General features: G+C 38.4%; 1 protein-coding gene across 1 annotated transcript; it reads left to right on the top strand.

The window, feature by feature from the left end:
• Positions 1 to 1,600: 1,600 nt before the first annotated feature.
• LOC123856573 (olfactory receptor 10D3-like) lies at positions 1,601 to 2,513 on the top strand. The gene is given in 2 exon segments (XM_045892736.2): positions 1,601 to 2,188; positions 2,190 to 2,513. Coding segments are annotated over 2 exon segments (912 nt in total).
• The last annotated feature ends 19,364 nt before the right edge of the window (positions 2,514 to 21,877 follow it).

Below are 21,877 nucleotides of genomic sequence, written 5' to 3'. Positions count from 1 at the left end.
TACCACAATATCACCCACACTATCACAGTCTTACATGCATAAGGTTGGTTGTTAAACTAATATTGGACATTTACTACTAAGTGCCAAGCACTGAGCTAACCATTTCATGTTCATTATCTCATTCAATCCTCACAAAGACCTTATGAGGCAGTCAGTATTATGACCCATCACTCCTTCGCAGAAGATGAAACCCAAAGATGTTAAATAAATTGCTTATGGCCCCAGGGTTAGTGAATGGTAGAGATAGGGTCAGGTTTAAAAACCAGTTTTATATAACTCTAAGTGAGATTTTACAGGAATAATACTTCATTTTATTCATCTTTATATTTTTCTAGCAGGTTGGTTAAAAAAAATGAATGTTTTTGAGCTTAAATTGCTTGCCATGACCTAAACTCAATGTTTAAATTGCTTTTTGGGCTGGAAAAGAGTCTTTTTGTCTTCCTGCCTATTTTTGCTGGAATCATAATCTATTCAAACATTTTGAGCAGGACAAGGTTTATATAGGGGTGTGGTTCTATAGATTGATTTCAAGAATGGTTTGAAGAGCTCTTATTTTCTCTACTTCCTTATTCTTGCTAGAAATTTTACTTATTGAGATTTTTGTCCACGATGTAAGTCTTTATGCTTGTGAAAATGGAGATAATGCAGGAAATAGTAACAGATCAGCAATTTATAAGCTGGTATGAATATATTTATCAGATGATTTCTTATGAACAAATATTGATTACAGAGGGAAATCAGTTATATCCAATGACAAATATGGAAGGTTAACATAAAATGGGATACAAATGAACAGAAGGAAATACTGTCCTTCTGAAAATATAATTGAGGGTTTTTTTAGGTTTATCTGCTGACACTAATTAATAAAGCTAAATGATATTAGTGTCATTGAAATTTAGATTTGTGAGCTCTGTAGTATAGAAATAAAGTCTAGCTTCAGAGAGATATGTTTCTAGTGGGATACAGTAGTTATTTCTATTATCTTCTATTACCTAATGCCTTCTAGATTCAGTCCAATTTCTGTTTGTGTGTGGATAGGTTATAAATATGAATTTTCTACTTTTTTTCCTGGAACATAAACACTGGAGAATGGAAAAAGTATTGTTGAAGGTAAAAATAAGTAGGCAAGTGCATATCATTTCTATGTAGGTTCACATTTTTATATGCATATATTTGGGTAGTTGGCCTACTTACCACCAACTGATTATGACTTAGCTGATATTAAAATAAGATGGCCCCCTGATGACAAATTTTCCATGGAGAGGATGATTTTGAAATGTGCCAGTTTGTGTGACAGTAAATCAGATTGGGAGAAACTACATAAAACTGGTAATAAGAGTTGATTCCTGTCAGAGGTTTGCCAACTATAAAGATACATTACTCAGTGACTTCATTTAACACATGAAAAAACAGGCCAGATGTAACACATGACTTAACTCCAGGGCCAGATGTAGTGTTGATCTCTTTTTCCTTTTTTGGCCTCCTTTTGCTTGTAGCCCATGCCTCAGAAATAATTCTCTCAGAAGATATTTTTGCAGTCATCTGTGGTCTTGTATCATGATTATTGCTTTACTTCTCCAGGATGCCCTGATGTGCAAACATGCAGAACTACACTTCTGTAACAGGGTTCACCCTACTGGGAATTCCCAATACTGAAGGGCTGGAGAACATGCTGTTTGTCTTATTTTTGGCCTTCTATCTCTTCACCTTGCTGGGAAATCTGCTCATCTTCCTCACCATTCTGGTCTCCTCCAACCTGCACACCCCCATGTATTTCTTCCTGGGAAACCTGTCTGTGTTTGACATCTTTTTCCCTCCAGTGAGTTCCCCCAAAATGATGCTCTACCTCATGGGGCAAAGCTGGACCATCTCTTACCAGGGCTGTGCCTGTCAACTCTTCTTTTACCACTTCCTGGGTGGCACTGAGTGTTTTCTGTACACCGTGATGGCCTATGACCGCTTCGTGGCTATTTGTCACCCTTTGCGGTACACCATCATCAGGAACCCCAGGGTGTGCACCGGTTTGACGTTGGGCACTCGGTTGGGTGGTTGTCTACATGGAAGTATCCTCACATTTCTGGTCTTTAAGTTACCCTACTGTGGCCCCAATGAAGTGGACAATTTCTTTTGTGATATCCCGGTGGTGCTGTCCCTGGCCTGTGCAGACACCTCTCTAGCTCAGATGGTGAGTTTCCTCCACCAACGTAGGTGTTGTGGCACTCAGGTGTTTTCTTCTTATCCTCGCTTCTTATACTCGCACTGTTATCTCTGTATTGAAAATCAGCTCCTCAGAAGGCTGGTGCGGAGCCTCTTCTACCTGCAGTGCGCACCTGACTTCCATCCTGCTCTTCTATGGACCAGTGGTCGTGATATATCTCTGGCCTGCCTCCAGCCCCTGGTTGGATTCTGTGGTTCAGGTATTGAATAATATTGTTACCCCTTCCCTGAACCCTTTGATCTACACATTGAGAAACAAGGATGTGAAGTTGGCTCTGAGAAAAGCACTAATCTGAGGAGTACGTACTTGTGGGGCATAAGCGTTCAGGTCATCCTCTATCCCTACGAGTTGGCCTTGTATTTATCTGGGGCAACTAGTCCCTTAGAGTTGGCATGATTGCCAAGTGGGGTTTGGGACAAGTAGGTGAGGTTGAATATATTCTGGTATGATTTATGTGTATATATTTATATAATTGTTTATTCAACAACTTATACAGTGCTTACTAGGTGCCAAGCACTATTCAGTGCACTTTACAAATACAGACATATATAGTTACCGTAATTATCACATGGAGAGGATAGCATTATTTCAATTTACTGAAGAGGATATTAAGGCATTGAGCGATTAAGACACTTCCCCAGTGTCACATAGTTAGAAAGATGCTGAACTATGATGTGAATGGAATGGTCTTAATCTGGTGCTAATGCTGCCTCTGTATTATAAGGATTATAGCATAAATATGTACTTCTTCTAAAGTGTGTCTCCTGCAGATAGTATATATTTGGTTATATATATATATGTATATGTATATTTACATGGACTCTTTTACTTTTTTGTTTCCTGTAGGTCTCATGTCCTGTATGTTTTTGTTTCTCTCTTCCTCCTTTACTTTTTCCTTTGCATTAATTTCTAATGTTACGTTTTAAATCCTTTAATGAGTTTTTTCGCTGTATTTTCCAAGTTGTGACCTTAGCAGTTGCTCTAGGACTTACCATCTTACATCTTAACTTGCCACTTTGTGGGTGCCCAAAGTAGTCCTCACACTACACTGCATCGGCAGGGCTCACTTTGATGGTCTCTTTCCCTGACCACACCCAGCTGTAGAGCTCCACTGATTTCTGACTGATTGCTTTATTGTATTTCAATAATTTCCAGGGACCTAAATGGCTCTACAAATGAGTCTAATCATATTTCAGGTCCTTTAAGGTGTAGTTCCATGAGGTCCAGATTTGAGATTTGTTCTGACCCCAGGCAGGCTTCTTTTGGTCGTCTTTCCCCAGGTTGTTTGATTCTTTCCCCAGACATGATGTCTGAACCAGAGCTCCAGAGCTGGGAGCGGAGACAGTGGTGTGCCTCTCTCTTATACCTCTACTTCAAGAGCTGCGCACTCAGTGGAAATGGGAGATGAGCAGTAGCCTCACATCATCTCAGCTTGTGTCTCTTGGTGTGGAACCATTGGCTTACGAGCTGGGGCAAAGTCAGTCAGGGCCCCCATATTCTCAAGGTAGAGCCTCTAGGGAGCTGAGCAGAAGGGAGCCATCACATTTGGCCACACCTACCTGGAACTTAGCCTCAGCAGCAGGTAGTTGGCGACAGGATGAGAAATGCTGACATCCTGCCCCTTCTAGGAAGACTGGGAGCTGGGGAGAAAGAGCTAGTTCTTGGCTGCTGCACCAGTCTGGAGTAGAGTTTCTGTCTCACCAGATTGGACGGGGATGCTGGGGAGCAGATCTCAATTCAAATACTACAGATATTCTCTGTTATTACCAACCTATGGTACATTTTCTTGAATTATTATTATTATTATTATTATTATTATTATTATTATTGCCATATATCCTTAGGACCATTTTCAGAGACTTTAGATAGTTTATTATAATTTTTATCAGTTTTGCTGGGAAAAGATCCACTGGCCTGCTAGAAACCCCTGCTCACAATAAAATGTTAATAGGCATATTTTTAAAGCTGTATGATATTCTATCCTATCAATATAATAATCATAATAATTCATGTATCATTAAGCTTATATTATGATTTATTTTTCCCCATTAGCCAATACCCTACATGAACATTTTTGTGCTAAAAGTTTTTACCACACTTCATATGTGTTTTTAGTTGTGGTATTACTGGGTCAAAGAATTTAAGCCGGTTTGTTTGTTTTATGCACCCTGTCAAAATACTTTACAGAGGTGTCTATAACCACCCCCCAAAATGTATTTTCCCTTCATAATACTGTCATGAAATTTGTTAGTTAATAATTCATTGTTGAAATGTTCATTGTTATTTCAAACGAGGCAGTATAGTTTTATGTATTTATTTGAACAAACTTTTTAATATGGGTCTGGGGAATTTTCTTATTATTTTGTGTTCTTCATAAATTGAGAATATTAACTTTTCATATGTGTTATATTTTCACTCATTTTGTTATTTATCTTTTGTTTTCATTTGCAGTATTTTATGTACAGAAGTCTTTATTTTATATGTAATCAAATTTTTCAATCTTTTTTCTCTGTTTTTTTATTCTTTTTCCTTATTTTGTGTAAACTTAGAAATTTTTATAACTCCTTTTAAATAATGAGTTCTTGGTGTTCTTTTTAGACAATAAATTCATTAATATATGGAATTTACTTGATTAAAATTTGGAAATTTAATTTCTGTTTATCTTTTTGATAGCTAACCTGTTGTCTTATTATTTTATATTAGAATGCATTCCCAATATTAATCTATTTGTGAACTCTTAGAATAAACTAGTCATTGATATTGAAAATCTTTTTATTTTTAAAGATTTTATTTTATTTATTTGAGAGAGAGAGTGAGAGAGAGCACAAGAGGGAGTAGGGTCAGGGGGAGAAGCAGACTCCCCACTGAGCAGGGAGCCCCATGCGGGACTCGATCCCAGGACTCCGGGATCATGACCTGAGCCAAAGGCAGTTGCTTAACCAACTGAGCCACTCAGGTGCCCGATATTGGGCTTTTTGGTATTTGCTTGGATTTCATTTGTTTGAACTTTATTCAGAGATTCACATCTATTTTAATTACAGATTTGGTGGCATATTTTTAAAATTAATTTTTAGTCTCATCTGTTACCTCTATAAAAGAAATCAGATAAATGTACTGATTAAATTTTGTATGCTATAGAAAAGAGAACACAGGAGGATTATCTCTTTCTTAAAATAGTCTATAACATCATATGGCTGTAATGTGATTTTTATAAGTAATTCTTGGAAAACAGCTTTCTTTTTCTTCATAACCACTAATTTATTCAGATTTTTAATTTTTCTCTTGAGTTGTTCTTGTGATGAATACTTTCCTAATGAAAATTTCATTTTATCAAGTCAGTGACTGTCACACTTACTTTAAATCGCCTTGAGTCTGTGGGATTAAAGATTATAATTTAAAAAAATACAGTTCTTGTGTGTTATCCTCCAGAGATTCTGATTCATAAAGTCTGAAGAGAGGACCAGAAATCCATATTTGTAACTAGAACATTCAGGGGATTTTTTTTTTTCACTCAGGGGATTAATTAGGGCTTTCAAGTTTGTCAGAATAACTACATCATTTTTTCCCTTGTATCTGTTATTATATTACCATTCTCACTGTAATTTTTGTTTGCACTTTCTCACTATCTACATAATTAGATTTGCCAAAAGTTTATCTTTTATCCAGTTACTTGCTGAACGAAAAGCTTTTAAATTCATTTATTAGTTATCTTGACATTTCGTTTTGAGGTAAAAAATGTTGGGTTCTATCTTTGTTACTCATTCATTCCAATATCATTAATATCTGTCTTTTTTTTTTTAACTTGGGTCTTTTCTCTTGCTTTGTAAAATTGTAAGTATATGTATGATGTTTTACCCACATGGTTAATTATAAAGAGCTGTAGGGTTTTTATAAACTTTGCTTTTTAAATTATTATTTTATACCTTAGTCATTAGAAAATATGAATGGTAAGTTCTACATTTTGGAATTGGTTAAAGATATTTTTATATCCTCACATGTGATCAAGTTGTGTCACTGTCTACATATACCAGCATCAAAAAGAGGCTTGTTATGTATCAGATTTTTAACATCAATTTAAGCATCAGATTTTTTTCAAACTTCACTTGTTTCTTGTTTTAATGTTTCCTGATACTATAATATTTAATGGCTTTAGCATACAAAATTATGATAACATGCACCCTGGGGCATAGAAATTATTAATACTCATACTGTAATTGAGGAGGGGAAAAAGCCTTTAGATTTTACCATTGGATTTCTAACTGGGAATTTTTCTTACTTTCTTTTAATCTTAACTAAGTTCCTCTTGATCTAAATTTGGTATCTCCTTTTTTAAAAAATTTTTATTGTTATGTTAATCACCATTCATTACATCATTAGTTTTTGATGTAGTGTTCCATGATTCATTGTTTGTGCACAACACCCAGTGCTCCATGCAGAATGTGCCCTCCTCAATACCCACCACCAGGCTAACCCATCCTCCCACCCCCATCCCCTCTAGAACCCTCAGTTTGTTTCTCAGAGTCCATCGTCTCTCGTGGTTCGTCTCCCCCTCTGATTTCCCCCTTCATTCTTCCCCTCCTGCTATCTTCTTCTTCTTCTTTCTTTTTTTCTTTCTTAACATATATTGCATTATTTGTTTCAGAGGTACAGATCTGTGATTCAACAGTCTTGCACAATTCACAGCGCTTACCAGAGCACATACCCTCCCCAATGTCTATCACCCAGCCACCCCATCCCTTCCACCCCACCCCCCACTCCACCAACCCTCAGTTTGTTTCCTGAGATTAAGAATTCCTCACATCAGTGAGGTCATATGATACATGTCTTTCTCTGATTGACTTATTTTGCTCAGCATAACACCCTCCAGTTCCATCCACGTCGTTGCAAATGGCAAGATCTCATTCCTTTTGATGGCTGCATAATATTCCATTGTATATATATACCACTTCTTCTTTATCCATTCATCTGTCGATGGAGATCTTGGCTCTTTCCACAGTTTGGCTATTGTGGACATTGCTGCTATAAACATCCCGGTGCACATACCCCTTCGGATCACTACATTTGTATCTTTGGGGTGAATACCCAGTAGTGCAATTGCTGGATCATATGGTAGCTCTATTTTCCATTTTTGAGGAACCTCCATACTGTTTTCCAGAGTGATTGCACCAGCTTTCATTCCCACTAAGAGTGTAGGAGGGTTCCCCTTTCTCCACATCCTTGCCAACATCTGTCATTTCCTGACTTGTTGATTTTACCCATTCTGACTGGTGTGAGGTGGTATCTCATTGAGGTTTTGATTTGGATTTCCCTGATGCTGAGCGATGTTGAGCACTTTTTCACGTGTCTGTTGGCCATTTGCATGTCTTCTTTGGAAAAATGTCTGTTCATGTCTTCTTCCCATCTCTTGATTGGATCATTTGTTCTTTGGGTGTTGAGTTTGATAAGTTCTTTATAGATTTTGGATACTAGCCCTTTATCTGATATGTCATTTGCAAATATCTTCTCCCATTTTGTCGGTTGTCTTTTGGTTTTGTTGACTGTTTCCTTTGCTGTGCAAAAGCTTTTTATCTTGATGAAGTCCCAATAGTTCATTTTTACCCTTGCTTCCCTTGCCTTTAGCACTGTTTCTAGGAAGAAGATGCTGTGGCTGAGGTCGAAGAGGTTGCTGCCTGTGTTCTCCTTTAGGATTTTGATGGACTCCTGTCTCACATTGATGTCTTTCAACCATTTGGAGTCAATTTTTGTGTGTGGTGTAAGGAAATGGTCCAGTTTCATTCTTCTGCATGTGGCTGTCCAATTTTCCCAACCCCATTTGTTGAAGAGACTGTCTTTTTTCAATTGGAAATTCCTCCTTGCTTTATTGAAGATTAGTTGACCATAGAGTTGAGGGTCCATTTCTGGGCTCTCTATTCTGTTCCATTGATCAATGTGTCTGTTTTTGTGCCAGTACCATACTGTCTTGATGATGACAGCTTTGTAATAGAGCTCGAAGTCTGGAATTGTGATGCCGCCAGCTTTCAACATTCCTCTGGCTATGTGGGGTCTTTTCTGGTTCCATATAAATTTTAGGATTATTTGTTCCATTTCTTTGAAAAAAGTGGATGGTATTTTGATGGGGATTGCATTGAATGTGTAGATTGCTCTAGGTAGCACTGACATCTTCACAATATTTGTTCTTCCAATCCATGAGCATGGAACGTTTTTCCATTTCTTTGTGTCTTCCTCAATTTCTTTCATGAGTATTTTATAGTTTTCTGAGTACAGATCCTTTGCCTCTTTGGTTACATTTATTCCTAGGTATCTTATGGTTTTGGGTCCAATTGTAAATGAGATTGACTCCTTAATTTCTCTTTCTTCTGTCTTGTTGTTGGTGTATAGGAATGCCACTGATTTCTGTGCATTGAGTTTATATCCTGCCACTTTACTAAATTCCTGTATGAGTTCTAGCAGTTTTGGGGTGGAGTCTTTTGGGTTTTCCACATAAAGTATCATATCATCTGCAAACAGTGAGTTTGACTTCTTCTTTGCCGATTCGGATGCCTTTGATTTCTTTTTGTTGTCTGATTGCTGTGGCTAGGACTTCTAATACTATGTTGAATAGCAGTGATGATAGTGGACATCCCTGCTGCGTTCCGTACCTTAGAGGGAAAGCTCTCAGTTTTTCCCCATTGAGAATGATATTTGCTGTAGGTTTTTCATAGATGGCTTTTATGATATTGAGGTATGTACCCTCTATGCCTATACTCTGAAGAGTTTTGATCAAGAAAGGATGCTGTACTTTGTCAAATGCTTCTTCTCCATCTATTGAGAGGATCATATGATTCTTGTTCTTTCTTTTGTTAATGTATTGTATCACGTTGATTGATTTGCAGATGTTGAACCAAGCTTGCAGCCCAGGGATAAATCCCACTTGATCGTGATGAAGAATCTTTTTAATGTACTGTTGGATCCTATTGGCTAGTATTTTGGTGAGAATTTTTGCATCCATGTTCATCAAGGATATTGGCCTGTAATTCTCCTTTTTGATGGGGTCTTTGTCTGGTTTGGGGATCAAGGAAATGGTGGCCTCATAAAATGAGTTTGGAAGTTTTCCTTCCATTTCTATTTTTTGGAACAGCTTCAGAAGAATAGGCATTAATTCTTTAAATGTTTGGTAGAATTCCCCTGGAAAGCCATCTGGCCCTGGGCTTTTGTTTCTTGGGAGATTTTTGATGACTGCTTCAATTTCCTTAGTGGTTATAGGTCTCTTCAGGTTTTCTATTTCTTCCTGGTTCAGTTTTGGTAGTTGATACATCTCTAGGAATGCTTCCATTTCTTCCAGATTACCTAATTTGCTGGCATAGAGTTACTCATAATATGTTCTTATAATTGTTTGTATTTCTTTGGTGTTGGTTGTGATCTCTCCTCTTTCATTCATGATTTTGTTGATTTGGGTCATTTCTCTTTTCTTTTTGATAAGTCTGGCCAGGGGTTTATCAATCTTGTTAATTCTTTCAAAGAACCAGCTCCTAGTTTCGTTGATCTGTTCTCCTGTTCTTTTAGTTTCTATTTCATTGATTTCTGCTCTGATCTTTATGATTTCTCTTCTCCTGCTGGGTTTAGGCTTTATTTGCTGTTCTTTCTCCAGCTCCTTTAGGTGTAGGGTTAGGTTGTGTACTTGAGACCTTTCTTGTTTCTTGAGAAAGGCTTGTATTGCTATATACTTTCCTCTTAGGACTGCCTTTGCTGCATCCCAAAGATTTTGAATAGTTGTGTTTTCATTTTCATTGGTTTCCATGAATTTTTTTAATTCTTCTTTAATTTCCTGGTTGACCCATTCATTCTTCAGTAGGATGCTCTTTAGCCTCCATGTATTTGAGTTGTTTCTGGCTTTTCTTTTGTGATTGAGTTCTAGTTTCAAAGCATTGTGGTCTGAAAATAGGCAGGGAATGATCCCAATCTTTTGGTACCGGTTGAGACCTGATTTGTGACCTAGGATGTGATCGATTCTGGAGAATGTTCCATGGGCACTAGAGAAGAATGTGTATTCCATTGCTTTGGGATGGAATGTTCTGAATATGTCTGTGAAGTCTATTTGGTCCAGTGTGTCATTTAAAATCTTTATTTCCTTGTTGATCTTTTGCTTAGATGATCTGTCCATTTCCGTGAGGGGGGTGTTAAAGTCCCCCAGTATTGTTGTATTGTTGTCAATGTGTTTCTTTGCTTTTGTTATTAATTGGCTTATGTAATTGGCTGTTCCCATGTTAGGGGCATAGATATTTTCAATTGTTAGATCTTCTTGTTGGATAGACCCTTCAAGTAGGATATAGTGTCCTTCCTCATCTCTTATTACAGTGTTTGTTTTAAAATCTAATTTGTCTGATATAAGGATTGTCACCCCAGCTTTCTTTTGGTGTCCATTAGCATGGTAAATGGTTTTCCACCCCCTCACTTTCAATCTAGGGGTCTTTGGGTCTAAAATGAGTCTCTTGCAGACAGCATATCGATGGGTCTTGTTTTTTTATCCAATCTGACAGCCTGTGTCTTTTGATTGGGGCATTTAGCCCATTTACATTCAGGGTAACTATTGAAAGATAGGAATTTAGTGCCATTTTGTTGCCTGTAAGGTGACTGTTACTGTATATTGTCTGTGTTCCTTTCTGGTCTATGTTGCTTTTAGGCTCTCTCTTTGCTTAGAGGACCCGTTTCAATATTTCTTGTAGGGCTGGTTTCGTGTTTGCAAATTTCTTTAGTTTTTGTTTGTCCTGGAAGCTTTTTATCTCTCCTTCAATTTTCAATGACAGCCTAGCTGGATAGAGTATTCTTGGCTGCATATTTTTCTCATTTAGTGCTCTGAATATATCCTGCCAGTCCTTTCTGGCCTGCCAGGTCTCTGTGGATAGGTCTGTTGCCAATCTAATGTTTCTACCATTGTAGGTTATATATCTCTTCTTCCGAGCTGCTTTCAGGATTTTCTCTTTGTCTCTGAAACTCGTAAGTTTTACTATTAGATGTTGGGGTGTTGACCTATTTTTATTGATTTTGAGAGGGGTCTCTGTGCCTCCTGGGTTTTGATGCCTGTTTCCTTCCCCAAATTAGGGACCTTCTCTGCTATAATTTGTTCCAATATACCTTCTGCCCCTCTCTCTCTTTCTTCTTCTTCTGGGATCCCAATTATTCTAATGTTGTTTTGTCTTATAGTATCACTTATCTCTCGAATTCTGCCCTCATGATCCAGTAGTTGTTTATCTCTCTTTTTCTCAGCTTCTTTATTTTCCATCATTTGGTCTTCTGTATCACTGATTCTCTCTTCTGCCTCATTTATCCTGGCAATTAGTGCCCCCATTTTTGATTGCACCTCATTAATAGCCTTTTTGATTTCGACTTGGTTAGATTTTAGTTCTTTTATTTCTCCAGAAAGGGTTTCCCTAATAACTTCCATGCTTTTTTCAAGCCCAGCTAGTATCTTTAAAGTGATGATTCTGAACTCTAGATCCAACATCATACTAATGTCCATATTGAGTAGGTCCCTGGCAGTCGGTACTGCCTCTTGTTCTTTTTGTTGAGGTGATTTTTTCCGTCTTGTCATTTTGTCCAGAGGAAAATAGATTAGTGAGAGAACAAATGCTAACAGGGTAACAACGTCCCCAGAAAATATACTCTAAACAAATCAGAAAAGACCTGAAACTGGGGGAAAAGAAAGGAAAAGAAAGAAAAAAGAAAAAAGAAAAAGATAAAAACAAACAAAAACAGAACAAAACAAAACAAAACAAAAAAACCAGAATATGATCAAATATGATCAGGCTGGTGCATAGATCAGTGCCACACACTAGATTCTGGGTCTATTTTGGTCTGTTAGAAGAAAATGCCTCCCAATATTTTAAAGAAAGAAAAACTTATATATGTACAAAAATAAGGGTTGATATGATGAAGGGATGGAATATGACTGTAAAGATGAAAATTATAAAACATTTTATAAAAGGAATTGATAAGAAGTTGTTTGAAAAAAGAAGGAAGAGGATTTAAAAAAAAAGAAAGGAAAAAAGAGAGAATGTGATCAGGCAGGAGACTAGAACAAAGCCATACACTAGAGATTTAGGGTATATTTTGATCTGTTAGAAGAAACTGTATCTCAAAATTTTAAAGAGAGAACAACGTATATATATATGCCAAAAATAAGGGTAACTACTATGAAAGTATAGAATATGACTCTAAAAATGAAAAATAAAAATGTTTTTTAAAATAGGGATTGATAAGATGTTGGTTGAAAAAGGGAAAAAGAGGGCGCCTGGGTGGCTCAGTTGGTTAAGCAACTGCCTTCGGCTCAGGTCATGATCCTGGAGTCCCTGGATCGAGTCCCACATCGCGCTCCCTGCTCGGCAGGGAGTCTGCTTCTCCCTCTGACCCTCCCCCCTCTCATGTGCTCTCTCTCATTCTCTCTCTCAAATAAATAAATAAAAATCTTTAAAAAAAAAAGAAAAAGAAAAAGGGAAAAAGAAAAACTAAAAAAAAAAAAAAGACAGTTAAAAAAAATTAACTTTGAAAGACTAAAGAATCATGGTAAAAGAGCCATGGATTCTATGTGCAGTATTCCCCTAGTGCTGGAGTTCTGCCGTTCTCATTGATCGGTAAACTTGGTCTTGGCTGGCTGTTCTCGCTGACCTTCTGGGGAGGGGCCTGTTGCCGTGGTTTCCAAATGTCTCTGCCGGAGGCGGAAGTGCCCCGCCCTTGCCCCCTCCCGGCTGAGTAATCTGCTCGCGTTTGCTCTCCGGGGCTTTTGTTCCCTGCGAGCTTTCCGTACAGCTTTGGGGGCGGAGAGTGAAAATGGCGGCCTCCCAATCTCCGCCCCGGAGGAGCCGAGAACTCGGGGCCCCGCTCCTCAGTGAGCCCCCAGAGAAAAGCCGTCAGTCACTCCCGCCTCCCCGGTCTCCGGCCGCACTCCGTGCTCACCCGGCCTGTGACCGCGCGTTTCTATCTCTGGCTCCCGACCCCCGGTGGAGTCTCCAAACCCAGCAGATGCCTGCGGTGCGCTCCCGCGCAGCTCCTCCCGGGGAGGAAGGTGAGTCTCCCCGGATCTGCCGCTTGTTGGGTCCCTGCTGGAGGAGCAGGGGCCCGACTGTGCCGCGGATCTCAGTTTATGGCTACCCCGAGCTGAGAGCCCGCGCCTGGGCTCCGCCTCTGCAGCCGGCTTCCCCGCTCCGATACCTGGGAGCTCTGCCGCACTCAGGCACCCCCGGTCCTTTTGTGACCCCGAGGGTCCTGAGACCACACTGTCCCGGAGGGTTCCACCCCCCGCTTAGCCACCAGAGTGACGTCCCTCGGCGGAGCAGACTTTTAAAAGTTCCGATTTTGTGCTCCGTGGTTCTATCACTTGCCAGAAGCGGCTGATGGGGGCCCCTCCCCCGCCATCTATCCTCCCGAATATCTCCTCAGATTCACTTCTCCGCACGTCCTACCTTCCAGAAAGTGGTCGCTTTTCTGATGAGAGAGTTGTTGCTATTCTTTTCTTCGATCTCCTGTTGAGTTTGTAGGTGTTCAGAATGGTTTGATCCCTATCCAGCTGAATTCCTGGGAGCAGACAAAATCCAGGTCTCCCACTCCTCCTAAACTTGGTATCTCTTTGACCCCCGTTTTCCTCTTACTAGAGACCCTGTCTTTCTCACTTTTATCACTTATAGTACATTAGTTACAGATTTTTCTCATTTGCCCTACATGTCCGAAGAACTCCCTCCTTTCTCCCTCTCAGTGCAGCTCTCCAGCTATGTTGCATATTAGAAATTGCTATCTGCACAGGGCTGTAGAAAGGACCGTTGATGGAGAAGAGAGTGTATGGGAAGGTGGCTTAGTCAGAGTCAGAAGATGATGGAACAGGGACCAGACAAAAGATTTAGTCTTCCTTATTCTTTCTTCTTCCTTAACCTGCATTTATTACTTTTTTTTAATTAGAGGTCAGTTCATGGTTAGGTCATGATTTCTATTCTCTCTCTTTTTCACTCTTTCCTTTGTTTTCAAATAATATCTGTGTTCTTATTATCGGAAAATGTCCCCAGATTCTAAGACATCTTTTTCAAAATGATTTTATACTATTGGTTTCTGGCATGATTACAAGTTTCAAACATCCTTGTGGGCATTTTAATTAGGAGATATTGTATAAGACATCCCTAGTGTGCCACCACACCAATTCGTAACCCCCCTGAATGGAAACGCGTTATTATAAAATGTACTTCCTCTTCCTGGACTTACTCCATTTTAGTTTTGGACTTTGTTACTTATATTTCCTGTCTTAACAATTTTGGACTTATTCCATATTGGTTTTGGTGGGGAACTTGTCAATTGTCTATGCCAGAATATAGAAAACTTACTATTAATATTTAGAGGGTAGCCTTCCTGAGCACATTACTATATCTCACACACACACACACACACACACACACCTATTCAGTTAAAGAAAATGAAAAAAAATTATTAATCTCTTTCTTTAGTAAAATGATATTTTGCACTGTTTCTACATATCAGTGAATTAAGCACAATAAATGAAATTAAACTTGCTATAAATGGTTGACCCATTTTGATGGAAATTACGTTGGAGGAGCCACGTGATATAAGTTAGGTTAGCTACCCTCTCTCAATTTGTAACTTTCTGTTGTGAGATAAATAAGAATCTCAATGAACCATGAGAGACGATGGACTCTGAGAAACAAACTGAGGGTTCTAGAGGGGAGGGGCTGGGAGGATGGGTTAGCCTGGTGATGGGTATTAAGGAGGGCACGTTCTGCATGGAGCATAGGTGTTATACGCAAATAGTGAATCATGGAACACTACATCAAAAACTAATGATGTAATGTATGGTGATTAACATAACATAATAATAAAAAAATAAGAATCTCAAACATTTCTCACTCTCTAGCAATTGTATAAAAATTTCTTATTTCCTTCCTTTTAAAAATAATCATAAACAAAAACAGATACTGAATATAAAAGCAAATGTGTTTTCTTATGCCAACAGTATTTGGAAAACTCATAGTATTTATGCATGAAACTCTACCTTTGGGAATCATCTGGACTTTTAAACTGCAGAGGGTTTAGCTTTTTTTTTTTTTTTAAGATTTATTTATTTATTTGAGAGAAAGAGAGTGTGAGAATGAGAGAGAGCAAGCACGAGCGGGGTGGGGGGAGGGGCAGAGGGCAAGGGAGAGGGAGAAGCAGACACCCCGCTGAGCAGGAAGCCCAATGCAGGCCAGGTGTATCCCAGGACCTGAGCTGAAGGCAGACACTTAATGGACTGAGCCACCCAGGAGCCGTGAGGTTTTAGTTTCTATTAACCTCAGTCCTTCACAAATCAGGCTATTTTCTCCTAGTTGTACCAAGCCTCCAATACCATCTGTTTGCATCTGCATAAAGCCTTGGGCCCCTTTAATCCTACCATGACTCTCATCCTAGTTATTCCCAATCACTAAACAGGCAAGCCCTTCCCTAGCTCTGCACATAAGCTCTGTACCTTCTGGGCCGCTTACATATTCAAACTGTACAATGCTTCCTTCACAGTGATTCTCCATGCACTCCTGACCTCTTCCTTTGTCTTCTGCAAAAACCTTCTTTAGAATGTTACACTTTCTGTCTTAACTGAAAGGAGATTCTCCCTTTCTGGAGAATCTGTATCTGTTTTATCTGAAAATTCCATATGTAGCAAAAAACCCAGCAGTGTTAGTTGCCATATTGGTAATTAGCTTAATTGTTGATAGGGCCTCTGATTTTTCAAATAACCCAGAAATGCAGGTATTTATGTAAAGCTTACCAATTTTTAAATGCTGCAACTAACTTAATAGAAAAAAACAAATTTATTATTCAAAACGTACCCACAAAGTCAGGTGTGAACTTCTTCAGTTCATTACTCTTGTTCTGCAAAACTTTTTCTCCTGTAGAAGTCCAAATAGGTCTTCTGTACTCATCCTTTATCATCCGTTATTCTCAGAGTCATGCCTAAACACTCACTGAAATCTTTGGGAGCAAGGTAACTTTCTTTCCCTAATCTCAGGTCTTCAGTGTGAACCATTCATCACCTTAACCTCAAAGCTCTCATGCAGATGCCCTCACCACCACTGTACTTCAGAATCCCAACCTGGGGCCCTTCCTTAGAACCTGCCATCACCCTTACCTGCCCCATTGACTTGACTACCCCACAAACTTGACTACCCACTTCTGAATATAACCTCCTGTCTTCCAGATTTGTCATCCCATTCTCCCACTAGACTTTCACTTCTACCTTACTGAAATCTCCTGGCCATAATTTTTCCCCACTGTTTTCTCCTCCATTTACCTTCTTCTCTATTCATCTGTGAACATATAGTTCCCGTGTGTCTCCTTCCTATTGTGTTCAGATTGTTTTCTTGGTGTGTATTCCCATCATCCTTGATTCCCTCAGCCTAATCTTTTTACAGCATGCTCTCCCCTAACTATTCATAAATTTATCACAAAGAAAACTTTGACCGAAGGTTGAGTGTTTGAACTTCTCAATAGACCAGCCTATCTTTTTGTCTGTTCTCATATACAATCCCTCCTTTCACACACACCCACACTTCAGCCATTTTACCATACTAAAATTCCAAGGGAGCTCTTTTATGAGTTTTGTCTCTATATCATTCCATAAGCATCCTTCTCTTCCCCTTCTAAGCTCTCTCATTATAGATACGATGGAACAGTTGTATGAGATTTGCAGACCAGAGATTTTGGTTTCAGATTCTAGACTCATCACTATGGGTGTTGGTGTAATCATCTGTAAAAATGGTATAAAAACTCATACCTCACAGCTTTCTGTAAGATTCTGTTGTCAGAATTAAATGAGATAATGTGTACAAAGCATCTTACCCAATATCAGGACCATGGTAGGCTTTTAGAAAGATGTGATTTTCTATCATTCCCATTCTTACCAGCACAGCTGAATTATCTTCTATTTTGGGAAGCTTTCCCTAATCCAGCTTAACCACACTGATTTCTCCTTGCTCTGTGCTATCGCTGTGTCCAATACATTATTACTGTTGAACTTAAAATAGTGATTTTAAATTTGTTAGTGTAACCCCCTCCAGCCGGCACTCACATAAACACTAGCCTATAAACTGTGCATGGACAGAGACTAGATCTCAGGCACCTACTATAGAACAGAGGAACATAGAAGGAGCTAAATATATTTTTGAAATAAATGGAATTAATTGTATCTTTAAATAATGCTCCAACTTTTTTGTTTTCCCACTTTCACTTTTTTCAGGCCCAATAGTCAGCACTAAAGTTATTCTTAATAAATTAATTTGCTCAATGAGCATAACTACACAACACACATTGACTCATTTCTTTTAGTTAACAGACCAGGGTCTTAGATCCCACATGCAATACTGTGAATAATCCAAACTGTCTGTCCACATTCTCCCAATTCCAGGGTTATGTTTCCAGAACTACACTCACTGGTTCCCAGTCACACATTCAGCTCTATGTCATAGTTACCATCTAAAGTTTCGGAGAGTAGCTGCACCACAGTAGACTGAGATTGTTTCTAGGTCAAGTTTCAAAGCTAGGTATAGACCAGACAAGCTCAATTTCGTGTGGGCAAAATTCATATGGGTAAAGAGAAAGCTCTCACACCTTCCAAAATTCCCCCAGTAATATATTATGCTAAGGAATTCCTTAAAGACCAGACAAAGATTTTCATTTCAAAATTAGATTGCAAAATGTAAACTTTTGGGATTTAATAACTAATATATAATAAACATAATGATACCCTAGTTGCAGAAAACATGTGATATTTTTACCTTATCTTTAATTTAACACTTAATAACTGTGGGCCTTGTAACATCCTGATCCCCATTCTTAGGGGGGCATGATTACTATCTTTGGAAGATTGCATTGGTCAGCCATGGGTTGTGATTCACAATTTAGCTCCATAAATTTTATATTTAAGAGATATTCTTCTAAATGAAATAATCTGGATGTCATTAGTATATTTCAGTCTTCCTAGGAATTTTTTTTATTTCTGATTTTTCATAAATACCTTATGGGGAATCAGTAAAGGCTAACTCAGAGACTACTGTCTGGATCTTATTTAAAATCACAGATTTGTCCTGACAATACAAAGAAGAATAACATGTTGGACTTAGTTATATGTAATAAATCTAGAGAAGAGATAAGAAGGATAGAATATTTCTCTATTGTTCCAGGATGATATATCTTCATGGTTTTGAATAAGAAGAAAGGAGAAATGGATCATTATATTAATGAAAATCTTGTAGAAATGTTATCAAATATTTCAGGGCATGAAATAATTCTGGTACCATTTAATTCCACCTATTGTAGATTCCTATATGATACTAATTCGTTAGGTCCTGCCTTTACACCTAATAAACTGATTTAAGTTATGTTCAGAGTAGATTATGCATCGTGCAGAAAAATTGTATCAAGACACTTGATTTTGAATCCTGCCATTGAGATTGACCTCTGAATCAAGGTGCATGCCCCATATTGGTCGGTAGATGGCACCATTGGGACATCGACAGGCTAGACTCATTACTGCACGCTGAGAGGCAGCAAAAAAGATCCTGGGACTCAATTGAGAGGATAAAGAATGGTTGAAATGATGAATACAACCATGTGAGAGAGGTTTGGGAAGCTTACGGTTTTCTGATGATACTACCGCATATAAATCTCTTTCTAGAGAAACAGCTTCAAATTACTGTCATTTTTACCGGCGGGGGCCACTGTATGCATTGTTCTGTGTGCCATAGAAGTAATTTAGGCAAGAAGAGAGAAAGTCTTGATGGGAATATGGCTGGCAAAGGTCACAGGACCCCACATTGCATTTACAGAATGCAAAAGCACTACTCTGATGCTAATGCAAATATCTGTTCTAGCCCATACCTTCACTATCCCCCCTCTTAGCTACTAAAGGAGGAAGAGAATTGGGCATTTTCTTTATCGTAGAAAGAGACTTCATCTCCTTTATCAAGAAGCCCCAGGGACTGATTTTAGCCTAGAAATTGTGTGATGATAACATGTTACCAAGTTTTAGTTTCAACATAAGGAAACAATAGAGGGAATTGGTTAGCTATAGGGTATTATCATCATTCCTTGATAGTAACTGTGGCAATCTATACCACTGGGTATTGTCAAGTCCCTTTCGATAAAATGATAAATGATAAATGAAAACACCCACAAAACTCAAGGTCTTGAGAAAATGTATAGTGCCGTATTTCTTTCTTTGATTTTTATAAAATTGCCTCTGTAAGTGTTACTTTAATAATGGGAAATTTTAGGACACCCACTTGTATGGGGGAAATTGTTCTATGTCCTCTGAAATGTAACTTTTGGCTGCTTAAAATGTCTGGTTTCCTATTTGGTTACTTTGATTGATAATTTGTTGCATTAATTTTAGTACTTAAACATGCTTGTATTTTTCTGAAAGTATCACTACTTAAAAAGTTTATTTTCAGGCAGAATTGTTTTCCTCTTGTTAGTTCAAAACCTTGGGATCTTTCCAGTATAATCTGAAACTGGGCCCCATAGCACATCACTATCTCAAGGCTGTGTACCTTGGGGCAACTTCTGGGAGTGGGGAAGGCAAGCGTGATACACATTCCAAGGACAGGGGAGGGGTGAAGAGCCTCAGAGTGCCAGGTGCAGCTCAAGGTCAACCTGTGGTCACATCCTCTCCATCGCTCCAACACCTCTTCTCTGTGTATTCATAAAGGTATAATATAAACCTCTTAGCCTACTGTGTTTCTTATTTAAGCAAAGTCTTTGAAAGCCTTTGTCTCTTGGTAGTTAACACAATCATAATAGGTTGCTAGGGGCCCTATATCCCTTTCCTTTTGCTCTTGGAAGACCATGAGTAACTGTGTAAGCAATGAAGGAGGGGTGAAACTCTGCCTTCCTCCCCACATCTTCTTAAGGGCATACCACTGTGGGAAAGGATATCTATAATTTTCTTCCTTTCAGGCTGTCCGTCTAAATATCTTCTATTTGAACTGCTTGGTTTTTAAATTTGAGTTTCCTTTCTTTGCATTTTAGAATGGTCGCTCCCAAATATTATAACCCAAAGAAAATTTTATAAAAGTAATAAAATTAGAGATTTCCCTTTTAAGATGATGCAAAAATATTCTGGGAAAAGAGGTGAGACTATAACTACATTACACTGCCTTCCTAAACCAGGGGAGAAACTGAGGTTATACATGTAGGCATGAAATAGCCTTATGGAGTAAGTGTCTCAGTTGGGAGGATTAAACATGATGGTTTATGATAGTGAACAGTTAAACAATATTTCCATTAGTGCATTAAGTACATTCTAACGCCATAACATGGATTTTTTTGGTATCTACTTTAATTGAGATGGTTATCTATATTTATTGATGTGGAAAATGTTTAGGGAATAGGAATATTAGAGTATAGAATAATAACTACAATATTATTTCATCTGTTTAAATTTGTATGTATGTGGGCATACATATGTGTGTTTGGGGGGGAAGATGTCCACGAAATTATTATCAGTGGCCCTTTTTTTATGATTTGTTTATTTGAGAGCTAGCTCACGTGGGCGCATGCACGTGTGCGAGTGGGGGGAGGGGTAGAGGGAGAGAATCTTCAAGCAGGATCCTTGCTGAGCGTGGAGCCTGAGGAGCTCCCATGACCCATGAGATCACGACCTGAGCAAAAACCAAGAGTCCGACGCTTAACCACTGAGCCATCCAGGCTCCCCTATTATCAGTGGTTTTTAATGGCTAGTGAGATTTTTAGTGGATAAAAAATATTTTTTCTTTGGGTTTTTCTTTATTTATGGCATCATTAGCATCTTATTATTAAAAATTATGTAGTTCTTAAAAGAAAAAAAACCAACAGTCCTCTTGAATGAATCTAGTAATTGTTCTCCCCTAACATGATTGGAATCTACTGGGCCCACTATATAAAGCTAGATGAAAGGGAAGGATGCTCATTGAGCTCTCAACATTCTCTCAAAAATAAAAATGATAAAACCAGAAGAAGACTTACCGATTTTATGTTTTCTGTTTTAAATTTTTTTGTGCGTGTGCTACATTCTGGGTGATTTTCAGAGTTAAATCTTCTGGTTCAGCAATTTATTCTCTTTCGTCTGCTATTCCGTCATATATAATATTGTATTTTTTAATTTAATAATATTAATTATTATTAGAGCACGTGTTGGGATGAGCACTGGGTGTTATACGCAACTAATGAATCGTTGAACAGTACAACAAAAACTTATGATGTACTACATGTTGGCTAATTGAACATAATGAAAAATAAAAAAATAAAAAATAATATTATTTTTATAATATTTCTATTGGTTTCTTTTCATAACTTTTCTTGTCCTTATCTCAGAATCTCTTGTTCTTGTTTCATAATCATATTATTGCTTTAATTGTCTCTTTTATACTTATATCTTAATTTTTTGTTTTGATTTTTTGTATGTCTCTTTGGAATACAGGTTTCCTTGTATAGTTGATGAAAACTCAAAAAACAGTTCTCAGTTGTGAGTCCCCACTGGGTGCTGCTTATTTTGTGGGCGTGGCTCTGGCCTGGAGCGGGCTTGGGTTGTGCAGCTCTGGTCTGAGCCTAATTTGGAAAGGGCAGCTCTGGTTCCCAGCCTCAGGCGGGTGCTCTGGGTGTCATGGCTGAGTATTTTCA

This window comes from Mirounga angustirostris, unplaced genomic scaffold (genome assembly GCF_029215605.1).
Source record: "Mirounga angustirostris isolate CCGP_5_RB_7025 unplaced genomic scaffold, mMirAng1.0.hap1 SCAF_13, whole genome shotgun sequence".
NCBI lineage: Eukaryota > Metazoa > Chordata > Mammalia > Carnivora > Phocidae > Mirounga > Mirounga angustirostris.
This window is presented reverse-complemented; position numbering and strand designations above follow the sequence as displayed.